The 21,847-nt window shown below is 32.6% G+C and overlaps 1 protein-coding gene across 6 annotated transcripts in view; it reads right to left on the bottom strand.

Annotated features, from left to right (window-relative positions):
* Positions 1-20,616, bottom strand: part of LOC145306642 (uncharacterized) — a 44,191-nt gene extending 23,575 nt beyond the window's left edge. The window contains exons 1-13 of one of the 6 annotated variants that reach the window (XM_080148921.1): positions 20,520-20,616; positions 19,989-20,092; positions 19,571-19,635; positions 18,977-19,043; positions 17,113-17,181; positions 15,414-15,473; positions 15,122-15,188; positions 14,673-14,736; positions 11,109-11,159; positions 10,281-10,360; positions 6,624-6,720; positions 5,969-6,032; positions 5,279-5,349 (exon numbers count right to left, since the gene is read on the bottom strand). In XM_080148921.1, coding sequence (XP_080005047.1) covers positions 5,279-5,349; positions 5,969-6,032; positions 6,624-6,720; positions 10,281-10,360; positions 11,109-11,159; positions 14,673-14,736; positions 15,122-15,188; positions 15,414-15,473; positions 17,113-17,181; positions 18,977-19,043; positions 19,571-19,635; positions 19,989-20,092; positions 20,520-20,548 — 888 coding nt within the window. In that variant the 5' untranslated portion in view covers positions 20,549-20,616. Of the gene's footprint in view, positions 1-5,278; positions 5,350-5,968; positions 6,033-6,623; positions 6,721-10,280; positions 10,361-10,954; positions 11,006-11,031; positions 11,083-11,108; positions 11,160-14,672; positions 14,737-15,121; positions 15,189-15,413; positions 15,474-17,112; positions 17,182-18,976; positions 19,044-19,570; positions 19,636-19,988; positions 20,093-20,519 lie in introns of all 6 variants that reach the window. The other 5 variants (XM_080148924.1, XM_080148922.1, XM_080148925.1 and 2 more) reach the window with 5 other exon arrangements.
* Positions 20,617-21,847: the final 1,231 nt, after the last annotated feature.

Raw genomic sequence — 21,847 nt, 5'->3', positions numbered from 1 at the left:
CTTAAAAAAAAAAAAAATAGGCGTTTTCTCTTTGGAGGTATTATACCTAAAAACATATGGTTACTTTTATATAAGGAGGACAATAATAAGTAACCGCTAGACGTACAGAATGTGAAATAGTAGCTGCGCTACTAAAATATTATCAGAATAGCAAATGCATATTGAAGTTCAACGTTAATATATAAATAGGAAAAAAACTCTTTAGTTTATAACAATGAATAGAAAATAAATAGAAATAATGATAAGAGTAAATAGTTATTCAATGATTACATTCAATCAATATATTACTTTTCATTTGCTTTATATTTGATAGCAAGAACGACAATTCTTGGTAAGAGCATAGCATATTATCATTTGTTAGGTGAGTTTGACGTAGTAAGTTTAAACCGTGTTTTAAAGCGAAGATTTTATATTAGTCTGTATAAATTATGTATTTGAACAACAACAAAAAAGCTGCTAAAATGCGAACATAATTTTGTACTTTCAGCCGTTTGGCTGCTACAGTCTTGAAAGTTCAGTTTTATACTCAATAGCAATATTTCTTTGGTAAATGATGTGATTATTATATTACCAAATGCATTTCATTCACATCTCACAAAATTAAATAGAAATTAGGAGAAAAGTTCTTGCAGAAGCGATGCTAATCTTGATTTAAGACTTTGTGCCATGTCTTTAGTAACAAGATATAAGAGGTTATCTATTGCATCATATTATAGATAGAAGGCCAGGGACTACAAAACTGGAGTCAAAACTCCTTTAATAAGATACTATTAATTGTTTTTCAGTAATGCTCCGTGCTGGTTTTACTCCTGTGGAAATAAATTGTATTCAAGTCAAGATAATTCAGTCAAACAATTTTGTTAATGTCAAGGTGTATGTAAGTAATAATTTTATAGAAAACTAGCGGCTACACCACTTACATCTAGGGGGCTTTGTTTTCAAACGGCCAAAGAGAGACTAGAAAAATAACTTATCTCAAGTCTTAAATATGAAAATTAAATAGCCTAAAACCATAACAGTATCTATTTGAAGCTTACCTGCAATCGGTCCAGTAGTTATTGAGATCTTAAGCTTTAGACAAAAAAAAACCTTAATACTTCATAAAAGGATAAATACAACAGAAATTAACATCTAGAAATTAATACCATACTAAAACTAATATCATAATTATAATGAAATGCATTAAAAATTATGTCTTTACCATGTCGCAAAAGAATATAATTTGACACTTTTAGATAAGTAGCGAAGTTTCTCTATAATTACAAATTTCCCTCTGACCGATATCGGGGAAAAAATGATTTTCTCGGCTGCCATTTAGGACAGGCGGCTGATTTTTTTGTGAGATTCTGATAATTCCTTAGCAGTGAGATTCATAACTATATCTCACTTGGTCCGTCCGTCTGTATATAATGGTCTATGAGATATCAAATTTATATTGCGAAATGTGTTTTTCTCTGCTGCTATCAAAGATAGACTCTAAATTTGTGTGAAGAATCATATAACCACTGAGCAGCTACTCTTTAACATATCTAAATGTCTGTTATATTCACTCTTTCCTTATATCTGCTTAGCTATTCATATTTCTTGTATCTTAAGAATCCTTATTTTTCATTTTGTATGGATACCTTTAAGCTAACCCTGCACCACTAAAGCTCATGGTTAGAGGGATAGGTAAATAGTAATACAAGAATAACAACATCCATAAGTAATGAAGCATATAAATACTTGTGGTTGATCCCTCAGAATCTAAGGGTTCTCTTTTCTTGGAATAGAAGGTCAGAAAAATGAAATTAATCCATTACAAGGCTTCAATTTTAAAATGAATTAGCCTAAAACCACTCCGGGACATTGGATAGCAAGTTTAAAGCTACAGAAAAAAAACTCACAACTATATATAATAGGATGAAACAATATCAAGAACAAAAAAAACAGACTGATAGAATAGATGCTCAAATCGAATTAAATTCTGCTACAGATATTTAATCTAAGCGTCTATCTTAAATAGACACTGACAAAATAAAAACTCTAAGTGACTAAATATCAAATAAAGGCTTGCAATTAATCAGGGATAAGGGATGGGAAACGTAAGAAAATATTATTCCAGGCCTATTTTCCAACTAGGCCTAAAAAACTAGTTTCGGGATGACGCAGTAGTTAGATTTGAAAACTATGAACAATGATCAAATAGCTATTATATGAATGCAAAGAAAAAAAGTATAGAATAGAATTCAGGTAGTTGATTTCACCAATCATAAAATATAATAAAAACTTTTCAAAGAACCAATATGTTAGTGGCTTTAAGTAGAATCCCGTTATTACTTCGCCAACCCCCCCCCCCCCCCCCCCCATTTAAAAAAAAAGTTTTTTTTGAGATGGTTAATTCTGATTTATTTTCAAACATTTTAAGGGGGGATCTACTTCATCCCAAAATTTGTATTTAGAAATAAACACCGCTTTAGCCCCCCAGCTTTAATAAATAAATTAAGTAGATTTGAATAAGTACATGGGTAACATTCTATCAACTAATTGTTCCATAGCATACATATAAATTAAGAATTTTAAAAAAAATTTATTTTACGTTAAATATTAACAGAAAAGTTCAATTATGTGTGCAATAATTTTTACCAAAATTAATGAAAATTTTTTTTTAACAAAACACAGTACACTTTTATTTACATATTGAACTAGTTTTGTATTTGTAATCATTTAGGTGGGTTATCAATTCCACATGAAATGTAACTTTTAAATTGTCTAAAGACAATGAGTTTTTCACATTGTTCTAAAGTATAAAATGTTGAATCCTACTCAGTCTTCAAAAAACGATCTCTCAATTTATGTTTTGCTATATGGACATTTATTAATGTGTAGATTTAATAATAAGTTGATGTGATTGAACGTCATATATATTGTTGTCCTTCTGATAGCAGAAACTTTCCATTGTTGTCTTTCTAATAGCAGAAATTTATGTTTGGTTGAATTAATTTAGCCAATAATGAACTGGGGGACGCGTTTGTTATTAATAATTGGTTAATGCTAAAAGCAAGTTTCAGGCTATTGGATATTAGCCTACAGCCAATAATGAACTGGCGAAAATGAGTTGATTTTATAGGCAAAAAAGAAAAGTTGCCCCATCACTTTAAAAAGGAGGCTGAGACCTAATTTTCGGTCAGGTTTCCCATCCCTTATCCCTGGCAATTAATATCTTTAGACTGTACTAGACAAGATTTTGTAATATTTGAATTGGGAGGATAAACAATTGAATTATTCTTCCATTACTCTCTGATAAAATGCATTAATCTGACCCCAATCCCCAAATATGAAAGGCATACAAATAAAACAAAGAATTCCTATTTTAAAGACCAAACTTTATTTCATTTTTCTATAACTAAAAGTTTGCTTTAAATAAAGTTGAACATTTATTAAAAAAGTAACAGGATCTCGCTAACCATTGAACCGATATGGTTCTTCTTTACACTGTAGTTGCTCATAGGTCCTGGGAAGGTTTCCAACTATTTTTTAGGAGGGTGCGCCATCTCCCGATGTTTTTTTGTGGGGGGTGAGTGATTTATAAAACTTTTTTTAGAGGCCTCTAGGGGCGTAGCCGCTATTATATACTAGAGCAACTATCTAGATTCAGGATCAAGGCTATTTTCATTATAATTTTAAATTAGGTATACCCATTCCATCAATCAGAGATAAGACCCAAAAAGATTTGCACGCAGACACTAGAACAACAAATTAGAATTAAAAGTTGTAAATCAAAGAGGGGTCTCTTATTTTGCTATAACTTGCTAGTTCAGAATATGGATGGTTTGTATTGTAGAAACATAAATTGCATAGGAAAGTGCAAATTCTGTGACTTGGTATTTAGTTTCTTACCAAACAAGATGCTCTTCAAATAAGTAGGAAGTCTAGTTATATGTTCCTTGTTACTTCATTTCCAAATAATGTAGTTTTGGAACTTTAAAATGATCCAACTTCATTAATTCGATTGATTTTTACATGATAAATATGGACTAAATGGATGTTGACATCCTTGTTTTATAGGTATATTGCCTAAATCATTATTAAAATAAAGTTATTACATCGTAACACCAATGGTATGTTCATTAAAATTATTCTTTAAATAGTGTAACGCCTTACATTTTATTCATGACTAGCTATATTGTCATACCGTTAAATTTGTAACCTCGGTAAAAACTCCTCGTTTATTGGCAGCCATTTGCAATATTATTGCAGTTTTATTTGTGTTTATCAATTGAAAATAATTTTTCTTTAGAGATTCACTTTTATGCGAACAAAAAGATAAAGGGGACTATGCAAGAAAACAAGCAAGTTTAAGAATAATAATATACTAAGTTTCTGTTAAGCAGTGTTTCGAAGCCAGGAGCCATGGAGCCGCCATATTTTGCTGGAGCCGGAGCCGTAATTTTCGTTAGAAAACGGCTCCGGCTCCGGACTAGATAAATAAAGAGATTTTTTATAAATTATAATTTGGTAACTCTGTTTTGTCATGTGCAAATGCCCTTTTAAAGTTTTTCAAGTCTATTTTTATCCAAATTTGAACTTTTAAAACCTTCAAAAGTCAAAAATAAAAAATATTTTATTATGGGGAAAATATATATGTCGAGTTTTTCTTGATTTTAGGTTGGAGCCGGAGCCGGAGCTGGGGCCGTATTTCCAGATACGGCTCCGCGGAGCCGCACCAAAATCAAACGGCTCTGAAACACTGCTGTTAAGTATAGTCAAATGAACGAACAATTTAAGCTCTACCTCGTTTTTATGAGAATAAATTAAAACTTTTTTTTATTGAAATAGTATTAAATACTTTTTAAAGCTCAATGTGTAATAAAGACCGTTGCAAAAATATAATCGAGTGCCATGAAAACCAATGGTACATTTAACACACTGTAACCTTTTAATTTCTATCTGTTCACTATCTAATCTATATGGCATCATTCTCACACAAATTACATTGTTACCAATAGAACTGAAGCCTTTCTTCCCCCCCCCCCCCCCCCAATTATTTTGAAGAAAATTGAAAACAAGGGTAGGGGTGGGAGTAGTTTTCCTATTTTAATTATTAATTTAAGTTAGGTTGGGTTATATTTGGTAATGCAGGTGAAAGCCCCGCAGGGTTAGGCATATAAAATAACTAGGTACATTCCCTTATTTCTAATTTATTCAAAGAATAAAGGAGGGGTTTTTAATGTTCAGCATTAAATTTATATCTATATATCTGATGATCTAGGAATCTATCAATCTATCAGCTGTATACCTTATCGTCCATTTCTTCTCCAAAGTACTCATGGTGTATAAATTGTTGTGGCGAGGGGAATTGTTTCTCCTTTATATTTATCAACATGATGATATTATGCAGAATTCATGTGCTTCCCCTCAAAGTGCATATCAAACACTGAAACCTCCCCCCTTCCTCAGCTACCTACTTTTTAAATCAATGGAAATTAGAGAGAGAAAGTATTTTTAATATGCCTAACCCATTTTAACTTTCATTGTCCTCTCCCTCTCTAATTTTTATCTTAAAAGAAATTTATCTTGATAAAAAAAGCGATAATCTTGTGAAAAGACAAAATATATACATATTGATATCATTATTATTCATAGCGAGGGAGTTTGGGAATTGTAAAAAAAAAAGTCTGGGACAGTCTTATTATTTGTCATTTGACCAAAAGTGCAAACCCTCTTCCCCAGTTCCCCTTCTAGACTAAAATGAATTTTTTTTAATTGGGCAAAAAATAATCCTTTTCCCTTCTTAAAATTAAATTATAAAAAATTTTTGTGTCTGTAGATGAGAGGACAAATATCTTTTTTTGCTGATTTTTCAAATATTTACCCATATCATTAGGGTTTTTGGTCCAATTTTCAATTTTTTTCTTGATAAGAGTATCGCCACCTTAGTCGGAGATATATACACCCCTGCATTTTTATTATCATGTTGAATTTTCCTGTTTGAGTCCAAGATTTTGTAGGATTGGGTTCAATGATGATTTGTTTTCAGGCTTTTTCAATACCTATAAAATAATATATTGTCAAAAGCCTAGCTTTCTACATGTTTAGTGTTTTGGTTCGAGCAGTAGTTATAGGTCTGTTGCAACTGTTTTTTCATTTAAAAGCAAAAACAAGTAGGCAAGTGGTTAAAAGATGAAAAGAAATGATGTAAGATGTAAGTAATGATAAAATCGATTTATTGAAAAACAGATTTTATCTACTTAAGATGAACGAATATAAAAATGAATTATTTTTAGAAAAAGATAGATATATTTAGATATCATGCCTTCTTTGCGCGTCAGATAAAATAGCAATTCAATATAAATTCCCCATTTTCTATCCTATTGGAAGATAGATAGAGAAATATTAAGATAGAAAATTAGATATCCTACCTAAGCATCGGCCAAATAACAATTCTGATATCTATTCACCATTTTCTATCTTGTTGGTTAATTTTAGAAGATAGATAGAGATATATTAAGATAAAAATTATATATCCTACCTTAGCATCGGACAAAATAACCATTCTGATATTGATTCACCATTTTCTATCTTATTGGTTAATTTTAGAAGATAGCTAGCAATAGATTAAGATAGAAAATTAGATAACCTACCTTAGCATCAGACAAAATAACCATTCTGATATCTATTCCCCATTTCCTGACTTGCTCGTTCATTTCCTTCAAAATATCCTCGGCCGCGATTCTCCTTCAATAAAAGAATTTCTATGATTTTAACTTTAATTTTCACACGGTGGAGACATATAAAGATTAAATAGATATCTCTTTATAATTTTAATATTCTTTTTAATATTAAAAAAAATCTTCTCTACAAATAACGCCCGTCCGTCAGTAACGGACCGCTCTGAATGTTAATATAGAAATGATAGAATCGTTTATTTAAGATTTTACATGACGATTCCTGTAACAGTTTAAAACATTTTAAAAAGCCCTAGCAACTTTATAATCATTACCTAATGTGATATAGTTTTCTTACAAAGATTTTAATAATCCTCCTTATAATAAAGTAACAGGATGTTTGTGTGTTTGTATGTTTGTACCGAAGGATCTCGCTAACCGCTGAACCGATCGGGTTCTCTTTAACAGGGTAGCTTCTCAAAGGTCCCGGGAAGGTTTATAACTATTTTCTTGGGGGGTGGGACACCCCCAACCACCCCCAAAAATTTTTTTTAAAATTTTTTTTAAACTAAAATGAAAAATGAGGGGGGGGCACCCCCTCCCCCCAAAAAAATTTTTTGCCCCCCCTCCAAATTTATTTTTTCTTTCTTTTAAAATCTAAAATAAGAAATTGAATTATTAAATTCAACTCTCTCCTCAAGTGCCCCCTAGAGGCCTCTAGGGGCGTAGCCGCTAGTGATTATTAAAACGATTAAGCAGCTTAAGATAAGCTAATTATCGAAATGTTTAAATCAAATTTTGTTTAGTTTTAAAATATAATTCTATTTCCTTAGTTTTAAAATTACAGTCACTCTTTGTTTGAATCTGATACTAAAATTACATTAAGATTGATTTAAAATGGGGTAAAATGTTAAATAACCCTCCCTTGTCCTTTCCCTTTCTCCCCTAGAGATAAGGCAATGGAGGATAATTTAATAAATATCCCCAATGATGGCAAACAAAGTTACCCCTTTACAGTTTAAAATTATTGGTATAAAAAGTTGAACACCAATCAATCAATATTCAATTAAAGTACCCAAAGTTTTGATTCAACGAATATGACAAAACGGTTATAAATCTTTGGGTATAAGCAGAGAGGGAGGGGACAATGATCTGTTTATTACACTAGTCCCCATTGTTTTACAATTACGTTTTCTTATTCGTTGGCTTAACAACTTTGGGGAATTTTGACTGGTTGGTTAATTAAAATGAGTGTTCAAACGCTTCAACTTCCAACTACTAATTTTAATTTACAGAAGGGGTAATTTTTGTGCATTATCACTGGTGATGTACATGAATTTATCGGCAAGTGTTTTATCCCTTGGGTATAAGTGTAATTTACAGTCCAATGTCCCCTCCCTCCCTAAGTATCCCTGAGAAAACTTTTAAGCTACGTTTTACCATTGTATTGGGAATACAATGCAAAATCTTAAAACACAAACAATATGGATGACAGGCACCCAGTAGACCGAGAATTTACACAAGTTTTAAAAGTACAATGGCAAACACCCTCTGAAATACTGCTTCTAATTTTCTAATTTATATTTGATTACAATGATTTTCAATTTTTTGAGGTAAGGGCATTTTTTTGAAGGGAGGTTCCCTTAAATAGTTATAAACCATTCCATCACCTAAAAGAAGCTACATTAGTAAGGAGACAAACATATGATTTTGAATGTTACAAGAAACATTGGGTACAGTCCCTTTCGTGACAATGCCTCTTAAGGGGCGTTTCGTCGTATTCAACAGTAGCTTTTCGTGTTTCTAGCCTCTGCGGTGTCAATTGCCCCTTAAGATGCGCTGTCACGAAAGGGACTATACCCACAACTTCAAGGGATTTAACACGGGAAAGGACAGGTATAATTATAGAGAAACTTCGCAACATTGTAAAGACAAACAAAACTTGTTTGTTGTTCCTAACTTTATGCTACAGATTCATATCTATGTTTCAAACTATTTACCTATCTAACTATTTAACTATCTAACTTTCCATCTATCAATCTATTTTATATTCCAACTTATTTTATAATGTACAGTACATCCCAAACGTTAATACACAAAATTAACCCTTCTATAGCCTAAAATAAGTGGAGAAAAAGTTTGGACATTCAACTTAATAAAGCAGCCAATCAAAATGCATTACAAGTCCTCAAAGTTAAACGTTATTATGACCCTTTGGGAGACTAGTGTAGTAAACAGCCCATTGTACCCTCACTCTCTGCTTTGGTCCAATTTCTAATTCTATATACTTCGGCTGCACCACTAACCTCTAGCGGCCTTAAACCACCCTAAATTATATATGAGGCTTCTCTGAAAATCGTGCCTGCCGTTTCCAAGATCCTTTGATTCAGAATATATATTATAGATTGAACCTTTTTTTATTAAATGGTCTGCCCCCCCCTTCTAAATTTACACCCCAAATAAAGTTTTCATTCCCTAAATGTACAATTCTGAATATTGAACAAAGTTATCTGAGGCCAATATTCATTTTGATTAAAATATTAAAATTAGAGAAAATGAGTTGAATGTTTTTATTATTAGGTTAGTTCAATGGGAGATTAACAAAATCTCACTGTAATCAATACAGGAGGCTATTCTAAGGCTAAAAAGGGTCAAGTAGTATATTATTTACATACTACCTCAAGGAAAATCAAATTTGTCTTTGTAAAAAGTAAAACTAAGTATTATAATTCAAACAAAATCTCGTTTTTGTAAATCATATGACTGTTTCTCAACCACCGATTAACTAATATGGTTTTCCTTTGCAGTGAAGCTCCTCATATGTCTAGTGAAGGTTTTTTTGGGGGGACCGGAGGGTATCATCAACGTCCAAAGTGAAATCGCCCTAGTGAATGTTTTACTTCTCCCGCCCCCCCCCAAAAAAAAAAAAAAAAAAAAATCTTAAAAATAACCCGTGGAAGGTCGAATTTCACCAATTCCCTTTTCCCCAAATGTCCCTAGAGGCCACTAGGGGCGAAGTCGCTAGTAGTCAATACAAAAACAACCACATATTAGTGCCATGGTTTGTTCATCAAATTCCACTCAAGTTTAATGTATCAAATAAAGGAAAGGTTTAATCTAAACTTTTTTATACCCTTATTCATCTTAAACTATCATTCATTTTCCAGGATGAGGACAACTGCAGTTTAATTTATTTGTTCGCTTAACAACTTTGGGAACTTTTATTAAATTTTGATTGACTGGTTAATTAAGTTGAGTGTGTCCAAACGTTTCAACGAATAATTGTAATCTATTGAAGGGGTAATTTTGTGTATCATCATTGGGGATGAACACAATTTATCGGTCATTGAATTATCTCTTTAGATCTCTGGTTTTAAATAAAAGACATCAGGCTTTGTTTTTTAAAATGTAGTAGGCATTTTATAAGATAAGCGTTTTTTGAGATGACCCAAATGTATCTCCCCCCCTTTTTAACTATCAACATCTTGTTTTTTTTTAATTTTGCAGATAGTAAGCACCTTAGTATAGCGTTAACATATATTGACTGTCTATCTCTCCTTTATCCGTACGTCTTTCTATCTTTCTAGATATCTATCTGTCTATCTAACTCACTATCTATCTTTGTTTGCTTACTTGTCTTTAGTTAGTTGGCAGATAGTTTTCTTAGTGAGCACTTTGGTCATTAAAGACCTTCCCAGTGACCGCAAAATGTCCTAAAAATACAAGCATTTATTAAAGCAACACTTCTAGGTATTTTATTTGATTTTGAAATGGGAAACACTACTATTTTATCAACTTTTAGAGCGAAGCCACTATATCCCAGAGGCTTTGGGCGATGCAACTGAAAGCTGGCATTTTCCCTTTTAGTGCCTTGTGGAGCACTAAAAATATTCTTCTTTTTTTTTAATTTAAAATATTACGTGAGTACTTTTTCGTTTGTTTGTTTATTAGGTTAGGTTACATTGGACACAAGGTAGCCCCGAAGGGTTATGAAACCATTGGTATAAGGCCTGCAAGGCAGGGTCCCCCGAAGGAGTTAGTAATTAGAAAATACAACCCCATCCCCCCATTATACAAAAATTACCCCTTCTGTAGATTATAATTAGTTGTTGAAACGTTTGGACACTCAAATAAATGAATCAATCGATCAAAATTCTATTAAAGCCTCCAAAGTTTCTAATTCAACGGATAAGAAAAGGTAAGCATAAAACTTTGGAGACAGTGTAAAAACAGCCCAATGTCCCCTCCCTCCCTGGGTCGACAGGCACTTTGAGTGGAGGAAAGCACCACTTTATAAAACCACCCACCTGGTGATCAGCCACTTCTTTCACCATTGTCTCTACATTCACAATCTCATACTGAACACGAATATAAAACCACCCACCTGGTGATCAGCAACTTCTTTCACCATTGTCTCTACATCCACAATCTCATACTCAACATGAATATAAAACCACCCACCTGGTGATCAGCTACTTCTTTCACCATTGTCTCTACATCCACAATCTCATACTGAACATGAAAAAAGAAAACATTGAAAATCAGTTCATCGACCTTTGTGGTAGCGCAGCTGCTCTATAACTAAGTTTCGTTCATTCCTGCGGCGCAACGGATAGCTCTAAACTCAATCTTTATATCAAGTAACTTCTTTGCTAAAACAACAACAATCTAATTTGGCGTGTTGTAATGAATGATTCCTAGGACAATTCGGGAATATGTATCAAGAAAAGAATATCCTTAATTATAAAGTAGATTGAAATTAAATCACTTATAAAATGCATTAATAAATGCCTACTTTTTTAATTCTATGAAAATAAAACTTAATAGTTTTTTTAATTGCTGGTCTTTCTGTCCCTTATTAAGATCCGCTTTTATGAATATTGTATTATAGTACATGTACTTAGCTAGAAAAATCACAAAATTAATCTCCTGAATTCAATATTTATTACACAAAGACAACATCTATAAAAAGGTTAACTCAAAAATTTGTAAATCGATCCTTAATTTGCTTAAATACATGATACTTTGATAAATAATGCAGTGAAAAGGCCTTTTTCTTCATAATTATTTATTTGAAATTTTCGGTGAACACGGCACCCTCTTCATATTTTGCGAATAAAAATCCATATCCAAATGTAATAATATGCGGAAATGTATGGACATGGGTTTAATCTGCATTACATTTATTTGTGCGATTATGTTCTAATGTTTCTTTATATTGACCTTGTACTAATCACTTTAATGAATAGATATATTAGATCTAGATGGTTAAACTAGGCCAAAAATCCGTCAAGCTTAAAAGAAATCTAGCCGACAAACAACTTTGTTTATTTTTTGATATACCATTCATTCCAATATACGAGAGACGAAATTTTTCGACGGTATAATTTCCCTGTATAATTTGTTTGAAGAAAACCAACTATTCCTAACTAGCTTATCATGTATGTTTTGTCAAATGCTTCATATTATATGAAGGGAAAAAATCTTAATTTACCCAAGAAAAGCTTTATTTAAAGAAATGAGGACTATTTAATTTATAGCGGACTCTAAACGCGAAAGAAATAAAATAACTACCCTTTCGTAACAAAATCTGTACAGTTTTAACCAATAATATGGCCAGATTGTTCCTCCATTTTTTTCCAATTTGCTGATTTTGATAGTTTATCTAGTTAATATCTATTCCTATATGTAATTGTAAGGATTTAATTGCAGCGTAGCAACTGTATGATAAGCTATACAAAAACTAGGCATTATCTTTATAGCCAAAAACAATCTCGCAACAAAATATTGCACTAGATTATTTAAGTTGTAGGACAAATGAAATACCTAATGAGAATGTTATTTGTGGATATTGAATGTAAGAATAGAAACACCAGAAAGTAGGTGGATAAAAAATTAGAATATTGGATAACTAAAGGCAGTGCCCCTAAAATTCGGGACTTTTTCGAGGGGTGTGCTATTGGGTAGAAAAAAAAGCCTAAAATCATCCAAGACCATCTATAAATAAATGGGCCTTAAACCGCTTAAGGACCTAAGTGAAGCTTTCCTAAAATGGAGTACTTAATATTTAGATTCTTTTGGTTGGGGAATATTTTTTTTCTTTTTGGAGGATTAAGGCCAATCCCACCTGCCCCAAGATAAGTATAAATCTTCCCTGGACCTATAAGAAGATTTACTATAAGGAGAACCATATCGATCAAAAGGTTTGTGATATCCTATGCTACCTACGGACAAACACATCTTGTTACTTATTAAAAAAAATGATAATAAGACTTATTTCATGTCTCAGTAATATTAGTGGTAAAACAGTAAATAAACGTTTAATAAACATTTTTAGTTAATAAATAAACAAATCAATAAATAAAAACAATGTCGACCCAAAAATTGGATATAATCAATTAGAAGGATCATTAACGCTTTGGCACTGCTGTGTTGCTTTCCAGGATCACAGAGATAGGCCAATAGATAATCTTCTTTACATTATAAATATTTGTCTTAAGTTATCATGGACTTTTGTTACACGGGGCATTTATAGATTTCTTTGATGAAACTTCAATTTTTTCATCCTATTCTTTGATAACTGATTAACATTTAGGGGCATAAAAAGGTTACTAAATACTAAAAGATGTTAATAATAGTCTATTCAAGAAAGAGAGGAAGGGGAAAATTTGTAAATCTATTATTTGTAAGGTTAGTTATTTCAATTATCATTATAAAGTTAACTGGGAAGGTTTATAACTATTTGAAGGAGGGTACCTCGACCCTTAAATAATCCTAGAAAAAGAACCCCCCGCCCTTAAAAAAACCTCTTAAACGTTCAGTGTTTAACCGGGCTACACGGCAAAATGCTGATTTTCAAGGTTTTCCATTTACAATATGTAAAATTGAAAAAAAAAGCGCCCCCTCCTCACTTGGTCGAATAATTAGAAATCTTAGTGACCTATCCGTATGTTACTGATTGCCCAATATAATAAAACAAATATATGAAAAGTACAATCCTTAATTAGAACTAAATCATAAAAGTTAACAATACCTATCTATTCAAGTTTATTTAAATAATATTTATCTTATTGTCCAAAGGATTTTTTTGGAACCAAAATCGTCGTAGTAATTTAAAAATTGGTTACAACGGCATTTAAGTAAGTACAAAAGTAGTTTTTTTAATGATCAAGCTAGTAAAATAGTCATTAGTCAACCTCAGCTTCTAACTAATGACAAAAACTTATAGGATAATTATATGGAACTGGGTGTCTTAATTTTAGTAGTTCAGCTACTCAATAATATTTTCCTATTCAGTACATCTTAACTCAATTATAAATTACCAGCGGCTACTCGCTTAAAACCCTCTAGTGGGATGGGGAAAGTCAAATTCCCCCCTTTTTAAATTCAAAAATAAGGGGGGGGGAGGGTTTAATGCAACCATCTCGTGATCAATGAGTAAATGGCACTTAAAATTTGAATTTCGATCTGAAATTTTGCATGAATAATCCTTGGTAGGTCTATTTTTCCTAAATCGAACAAAATGTTAGGTAAGTAACGGGTGACGGTTCAGCCGTTTTGCCATCTTCAGGGCAAATTAGTCACAAAACCTGAGCCGTTAGCCGTTACTTTTTAAACTTTTTATTGGATTTAGGGAAAATAGACCTACCAAGGATTACTCATGCATAATTTCAGATCCAAATTCGAATTCTTAGTGCCATATGCTCACTGATTACGAGATGGCTGCATAAAAAAAAAACTTTTATTGTAAGGGGGGGGGGGGGTTGATTTTTATTGGGAGGACGGAGATACCCTACCCCAAAAGTAAAAAACCTTCCTTGGACCTATAAGAAGCTTCACTATAAAGGAGAGTTAGCGAGATCCTTCGCTACAGAAAAAAATAGCTTACTACTTTTAAAAGTTATGTATTACTTTTAGTTTTACTGGGGTCTTTCTAAGTGTACTAAACTTCTGGTTTTACGGAATCTATGAACAATTCCTTTCCCCCTTTAACACTCGTCTGACAAAGTATCAGTATTGACTAACCTGTATTTCAGCTCCCATTTCTGCGATTCCGCCATCCTTTGAGATAAACTGCTGTGGAGGAACACTAAAAAACAGAAAAATGATTTTTTCCAAGATTTTTTGTTCGAGATGTAATTCTTTTCAGGGGGCGATTTTTCTTGGGGATTTAAAAACCATCCTGGTAGTTCTAAACAATCCATAGATTGACTCAACAAACACACACATGCATAATATACCCAGGGATCTAAAGGGATAAGACAATGGCCAATAAGTTGATGTATAAACCCAATGATGATAAACAAAATTAGCAATTCTGTATCTCACAAAAAAGTTTGAAAGGAATAAACATCTTTTAATAATCCAACCAATCAAATCAATAAAAAGTCCTTAAAGTTGATAAGCCAACGAATAAGAAAACGTTATTGTAAAACTTTGGAGACTAGTGTAATAAACAGTCCAATGTACTATACCTGAAGGCAGAGGCTTGAACATCCACCCTCTTGAAGGTGTCCAACCAGGGAAAAACAAGGACTCGTCCTATTTAAATAAATGGTTTAATGTTGTCAAAAAACATTGAAACATATCCAAATCAAAATGTTTTAAATATCTAATTTAATAATACTAACACTTATATACATGAATGAATTTATAGTTGGGAAGTTAGATTGATAGTCAATAAAGTCATGTTCATATAACTTTGACATTGTGACTTTACAACAAAACAACAATACAGTCATATATTCATAGACATGCTATCATTACCTGGCCCTTTGACCCCTGACATCTTGCCAAGTCTGAACACAACCAGACGGTCAGATTCACCTTAAATAAAAAAGTTACTTCAACGTTTGATGCATATTTCTTCAGTTTATACAGATTTATTTTATATTATTTTATTTATACCTATATAAATTAGGTAGTATCTTTTATACTTTTACTTGTATATGAATAAATAATCTTAAGGGTAGATGATAAATTAGCGTAAGGTTTTTTTTTTAATGCAACCATCTCGTAATCAGTGAGCAAATGGCACTTAGAATTCGAATTTCGATCTGAACTTTTGCATGAGTAATCCTTGGTAGGTCTATTTTCCCTATATCGAACAAAAAGTTGGAAAAGTAACGGCTGGCGGCTAAGCCGTTTAGCCGTTTTTCTTTTTTGCCTATTTTCAGGGTAAATTCATCATCAATTACGTATGAATCAACTTTTTAAGACATATTTTTAGTTTGATTCATGTTAAATGATAGCAATGACCATTTTTAAAATTTCTAGTACCAACAGCTACTGTCTAGAACCATTTGATAGCGTTTTGGAGTGGAAAAGAGTATTATGTGGAGATAGGTTTCGTGACTAATTTGCAATATAGATATCCATTAAATGGCAAAACGGCTGAGCCGCCAGCCGTTAGCCGTTACTTTTCTAACTTTTTGTATGATATAGGGAAAATAGACCTACCAAGGATTACTCATGCAAAATTCCAGATGGAAATTCGAATTCTAAGTGCCATTTGCTCACTGATTACGAGATGATTGCATTAACCCCCCCCCCCTTACCCCCTTCTATAGCTTATTATTTGGTTGAAATGTTTGAACAATACAAGTCTTTGTACTAACGAACATGGTTATAAAAATATTTAGAAGATTTTTAAAAGCGAAGCTTTTCTATAACTATAATTAGGGTCGGTCCGTCCGTCCATACGTCCGTCCGTCCGTCCGTCCGTCAGAGATAGTTAGCTTTTATTCGTTAATTTAGGCATGTTAGAATTGTCCTAACGATTTCAAACTTTGTATGGTGATTCCTGTAGTAGTTAGGTACGATTTAGAAAGCGCAGCAACTCTATAATCGTTACCAGAATGTCCGTACGTCCATTTTAAACATGTTGATTTTTTTACTTTTTTAATAACAATTTTTTATGTGTTAAAATTATCCTATTGATCTGATTTTTGATTACTGATTCCTATTACAATAAGGTTCAATATTATTAGCGAAGCATCTCTATAATCAAGTATTAAAAATGTCAGTATGTCCTTGAACAGAATTCTGTATTTAAGAAGTTTTGCAACAAATTTACGTATAATTTTGTCAAACCTTATATTTTTAAGTTTTGTATATTAAGTTCTGACACTCAACAAAAGTTAATGTTCGTCTGTCATATCGTTTCAGAGCTTCGCTTTTATGGATGTTGTCATCCTTGTTTAGCTAAAAATTGGAAGATTTTTGTCATATAATATAAATAACAAAAACTCTGGCGTTTTACCATAGCAATGTTCACTCCGACGTTTTACCACTCTGACGTTTTTCCACTCCTATGTTTGTCATTAAACCGTAATTTAAAGTCTTATGGCCCAATCCCTTGAGGCAAATAAACCAATGTTGACTTATATTAAGTAACCTATGGACTTTTGTCCTTTAAAAAAAATGTAATACAATGAACGTTTCTAAAAGACAAAGTTATACATACCTAGCTTTAATACACAGAACCAGTATGTGATGGGAAATCCAATGAGAAAGAACAGGTAGGAAAAACTGGGACAATATTTTCAATTTTAAATGTGTAAGATATTGCGTTGCCAAAAAATCTTAAGTGGTACGTCAGCCTTCCTAACTCTTTGAAATGCCTTCGCCACTAGTGGCGGAGTCGAGAGTAAGGGAATATTTCTATTTTGAATCTACGATATTTAAGAGAATTAGTTCTGGAGTGTCAAACATTGATTTTGCATTCCTCCAAAACTATGTACTATGTAGGTATTAGTGATGGCAATCCTTCGAATTTTTGGGCCGGATTCGGATTCCGGGTTTTAAAGAATCCGTCAAAAAAAGTGGCGGATTCCTTGCGGATTCCGGATTCTTATTTTTGGCGGATTCCGGATTTGGATTTCGGATTCTAGCAATATTTTAAAAGGATTTTTAAAAACATTTTTAAAAATAAGTGCTACATCTGTCCTAAAAATCAATGTTCTTGGTGTTCTCTATAATTCACTTCCGAGAATCGAACCAGATTTTAAAAGATTTTATATATAATAAAGGGGCGTCGTAGCTCAGTGGTAACGCACTGAATTACGGTGATGAGAGTTCGAGTTCTAGTCCCCATGTGGCAACTCGAATTTCTCAGTTGAATTCATTCACGCAACTTCCCCTGGTTGTGTAAGAAGGGGATTATTGAGTAAGTTTGGATACTTAATAGTCACGTACATAATATCAGTACTACCCTTATCCCAAGCTCCTCTGCGGAGAGCGTCATTCATTACGGTGACTTAATTTGGGACACCTGCCATACTCGGCGAGGGTGAGGTAACAATGAGTAGCTCTCATGAGACAGCGGGTCAAGTCATAATTTGCTTGAATGTGGAGCTTGATAGCCCTAGTGGCTATACAAAAGTGTCTCAGTCTACTCCATGACTACTTAGGTCCAAACCCTAAGAGACTACGGCTAATCAATCAATCAATATAATAATGAAAATCTTTGCCTTCAAAGAGGAGGAGTTGAAAGAAAAAACTCAAGACGCTAATTTTAGCCTACCAAATAAGAATCTGGAATCCGCTATTAAAAAACGGATTCCGGATTCGGATTCCAAAATTGGCCAAAAATTGGGCGGATTCCGGATCCGGATTGCCAACCCTAGTAGGTATACATACTTAGTAAGAATATTTTCTTTAGAAAAATTCATATTTCATTACGTTACGTATTTAAATTCAAGTGTCTTAAATGAACATTAAACAACAATATAATACATCTTATTTTTATACAGAAATATATCCTACTAAGTATATATAACATACATACATTTAAGATATAATATATATTATTTAGATATTGCAGATATTACTAAATAAATCAGGGAAGGAGAAAAGTGTTATAATAGACAATTGTCAATACTTATGAAACATATAATCCTTTTATATCAAGTAGTAGAGGTTTTTGTCTTTAGCTTTTGATTGAACCGATTGAGTTCTTCATTTTAAGGAAGCTTCTCATAGGTCCCATTATGGTTATTGATAAACCTAAATTTTGCACACCAACGATTTTATTTTATTTTTAAGATTCTATTTCTATTTTCGTGTTTTATATCTACAAGATGTTTATTTCCGCAGTTACATTAATACTTATCTAAAAGCTACCTAACACACAAGTAATATCAAACGGGTGCGGCAGCCGCAATTTTTAAAACAAAAGTTGCAGCTTTAGTATCCTACGCAGCTCATCGAAAACGAATTATCACGGCTAAATGCTGAATCTTAATATACAGCGATAGCTTTTTTTGCGAGTTGGGGGGGGGGGGGGGTGTTGATTTATCCCGCGCCAATTTAAATTAAAATATTCCTGGTGAGAAGGAAGGAGAGGAACTGGAGGGCGTAGGGAGGACCCTCCTTGTCTTTCCCTTGCTGGATATACTGAAAAAAAGGTGTACATTAACTTCCGCGAATATATCACATTGTCAATTAATCGGAAGCGCATATTTTTACAACAGCACAAACTTACCTAGATTCTTTGCATTACCTATTCGACTCATTATAAACAACCCTTATACTTTTGGGCATTTTTGCTAATATTAAACATAAAGCTAAATTTATAATATGCGGAATTTATTGCACATCGACAACAGTTCTACTATAACAGGTTTAGAAGGAGCACGGCAATAACAGACTGGCACCATTTCATTTTGAATAGGTTGTTATTATTATACAGTAAAAACGTAGCATTTTTTAGACAAATTAAACAAAAAAAATCAAAGTAGTTTTATAGGTATTGGGAGAAAAGAACTAGAAACTTGTTATCAAGATCTTTCAATTTAATGAAAGAATCAATCTATGTTTTATTTTAAGAGCAGAGGTCGCTTTCAGTCTTTAAAACAAACGGCTAGAGGTATGAGTATTGTTAGTGATTGTCATCCGGAATGCTCGAGGCTACACAAACTTACCTTATAATAGTCGGCTTCCATTGTCTCTTTTACAGCTTCAAACTTGAACACAGACTTGAAACCCTGCAAATATTCATTATATTCTTCTTAACTCTCTACTTTTAAGGGATGAAATCACGATATAAATATTTACTTTCTGTTGTCTGAACATCACAGCAAAATAACAGAGCTTAGATTTTAACTACTGCTGCTATGTCTATTGCATGACAAAAAGAGAAGTTTTTAAACATTCAAAAGGACATCTCGTAACAATGAATGAAATTTAACACACCTTTATAGTGAAGTTTCTTTATTCTTATAGGTCCTGGGAACATTTAAAACTATTTTGGGGAAGCGTAAATCTAATCTCTGGAGAAAAATAATCTCCCCTAAAGGCCTCCAAGGGCATAGCCGCTATTTTTAAATATAATGAATTCCTTGTGTTGATTCTTGTCGTAGCTGAAAGCAGAATCAAACTGAAAGGCAGACTTTGCATAGTCAGAAATATATTTGCTGTCATCTTCAGTGGGCAGGCGGGAATACCTTAAACATATCAGTGATTTTAATTGCTCTTGAATTTGTACTTTTATAAAAAGTTCCCCCCTCCCATATTCTTTTTTTAAATATTTTTTAAAAAAGAAGGGAGGGAATTTCTTTCCTATGTCTAACCCATACGGGGGTGCCTAACTCAAAATAACCTAACCTCACCTAACCTACCCTAAAGTAATTAACAAACAAAAAACTACAAGTCTACAACCCTAATTATTTCCAATTTCAAAATAAGGGGGTGAGGGGTTTAGTGCTTAACAAGGTACTTTGAGTGAAAGCGCCTTTGATTTTGTGCAAAAATATTTTTTGCATGTTTGTACCAATGTAGGTAGTGAAGTTATAGATAGTCTTTGTGTTATTTAAGAAGTGACGTACTGACATACCCTACATATAGAGTAGCTGTGCTTTCTAAAAATCTTACTTATCGCTTCCTCCAAACAGCCACCCCATTTTTAATAATGATTAGGTATTAATTTTTTTTTGAATGGCACAAATGAGCAATGCTTACATATCTATCTGAAACAATAAGTTGTTAAGAAATGAATAATGATTAACATCTAACTAAACTGCATAATACTTAATGTATTTGTCATCACCGTAACTTAGACTGTTACCTTTTCTCAAATGAAAAATCAAACATCACACAAATGCTATAGAGTTCTAAAGTCACTTAGTGTCAAATTATCACAGAACATTTGTATATGAATTAATTGTAATCGTGTTGTTAACTGTGCACATTTACATGTACTGGGAATACGCGTGAATGCCGCGTAAGAATATTGTCAAAACAGAGTTGCCACTTTGAAACTTTTGAATATTTTCATAAATATTTCAATATTTTTTTTACATGTGGTTTCGTCCTCCTTTCTTAGACTAATAGCTTGGACGTCATTTAAATGTTTTGCTAAGTGTTTTTTTAAATCCTAATGTTACAGATTCCTTCTTTATAATATTCAAATGAAGATAAATTTAAAAAAATAATATAAAAATAAAATTACAAATAAAAAATAGCTGGGACGTCATTGCCTCTATGTTATAAAGATTACCCCCAAAGTTTTAATTTACAATTTCCACCCCCTCCCCCCCCCCATAAAAAAATTAAAAAGCTTGGATGTCCATGTATTACTCTGTTTTAAGAGCATTTTAACTTATTTCTAAAGCACAAATTAAAACTTTAAATATGACTGTGTAAATCCATGTCTGACCATAAGATATTAAGCTATACTACGTGCGGTAGTGGTTAGTACCGTCTTACCCGTAATTTCAGCCTTCCTTCTTAGCTCAAAGCAATGGATTGGTTTCTACTTTAGGCTTGCTTATCTCAGTTATACTTGGGTCCAACTGGGACAATGATTTTACTTGTTTAGCCTTAAAGTTTTACAAAATTGTCTGATTAAGTAAGAACAAGCAAAATTTTTTGGGGGTATAAACAGTTTTCGGCGGCAACAGCAGTTTTGCAGCCATTTCTTCACAATTTCAATACTTTTTGTAGGGAGTTGGGGTCAAAAACGAAAGTGTACAAAACAGGGTGTAGGAAGGTATATCAATCCCCTGGCAAATTTTGATATGAAAATTTGATATAAGGGGTGGTTTCAATAAAATTTCTTCACAGTTCAACATTTTACCATATTAGAGCAACTTCCATGCCAAGTTTTAGTGTTCTATTCATGTTTTAAAGTCTTGAAGAACACATACCTTATGGAAAATAATTACATAAATGACCCCCTTTTTTAAAAAGTGTTAAGATAG

Source organism: Acartia tonsa, chromosome 14 (genome assembly GCF_053477335.1).
Source record: "Acartia tonsa isolate MP-2025a chromosome 14, ASM5347733v1, whole genome shotgun sequence".
NCBI lineage: Eukaryota > Metazoa > Arthropoda > Copepoda > Calanoida > Acartiidae > Acartia > Acartia tonsa.
The sequence above is the reverse complement of the archived record's forward strand: the minus strand, read 5'-3'. Positions and strand labels throughout refer to the sequence as shown.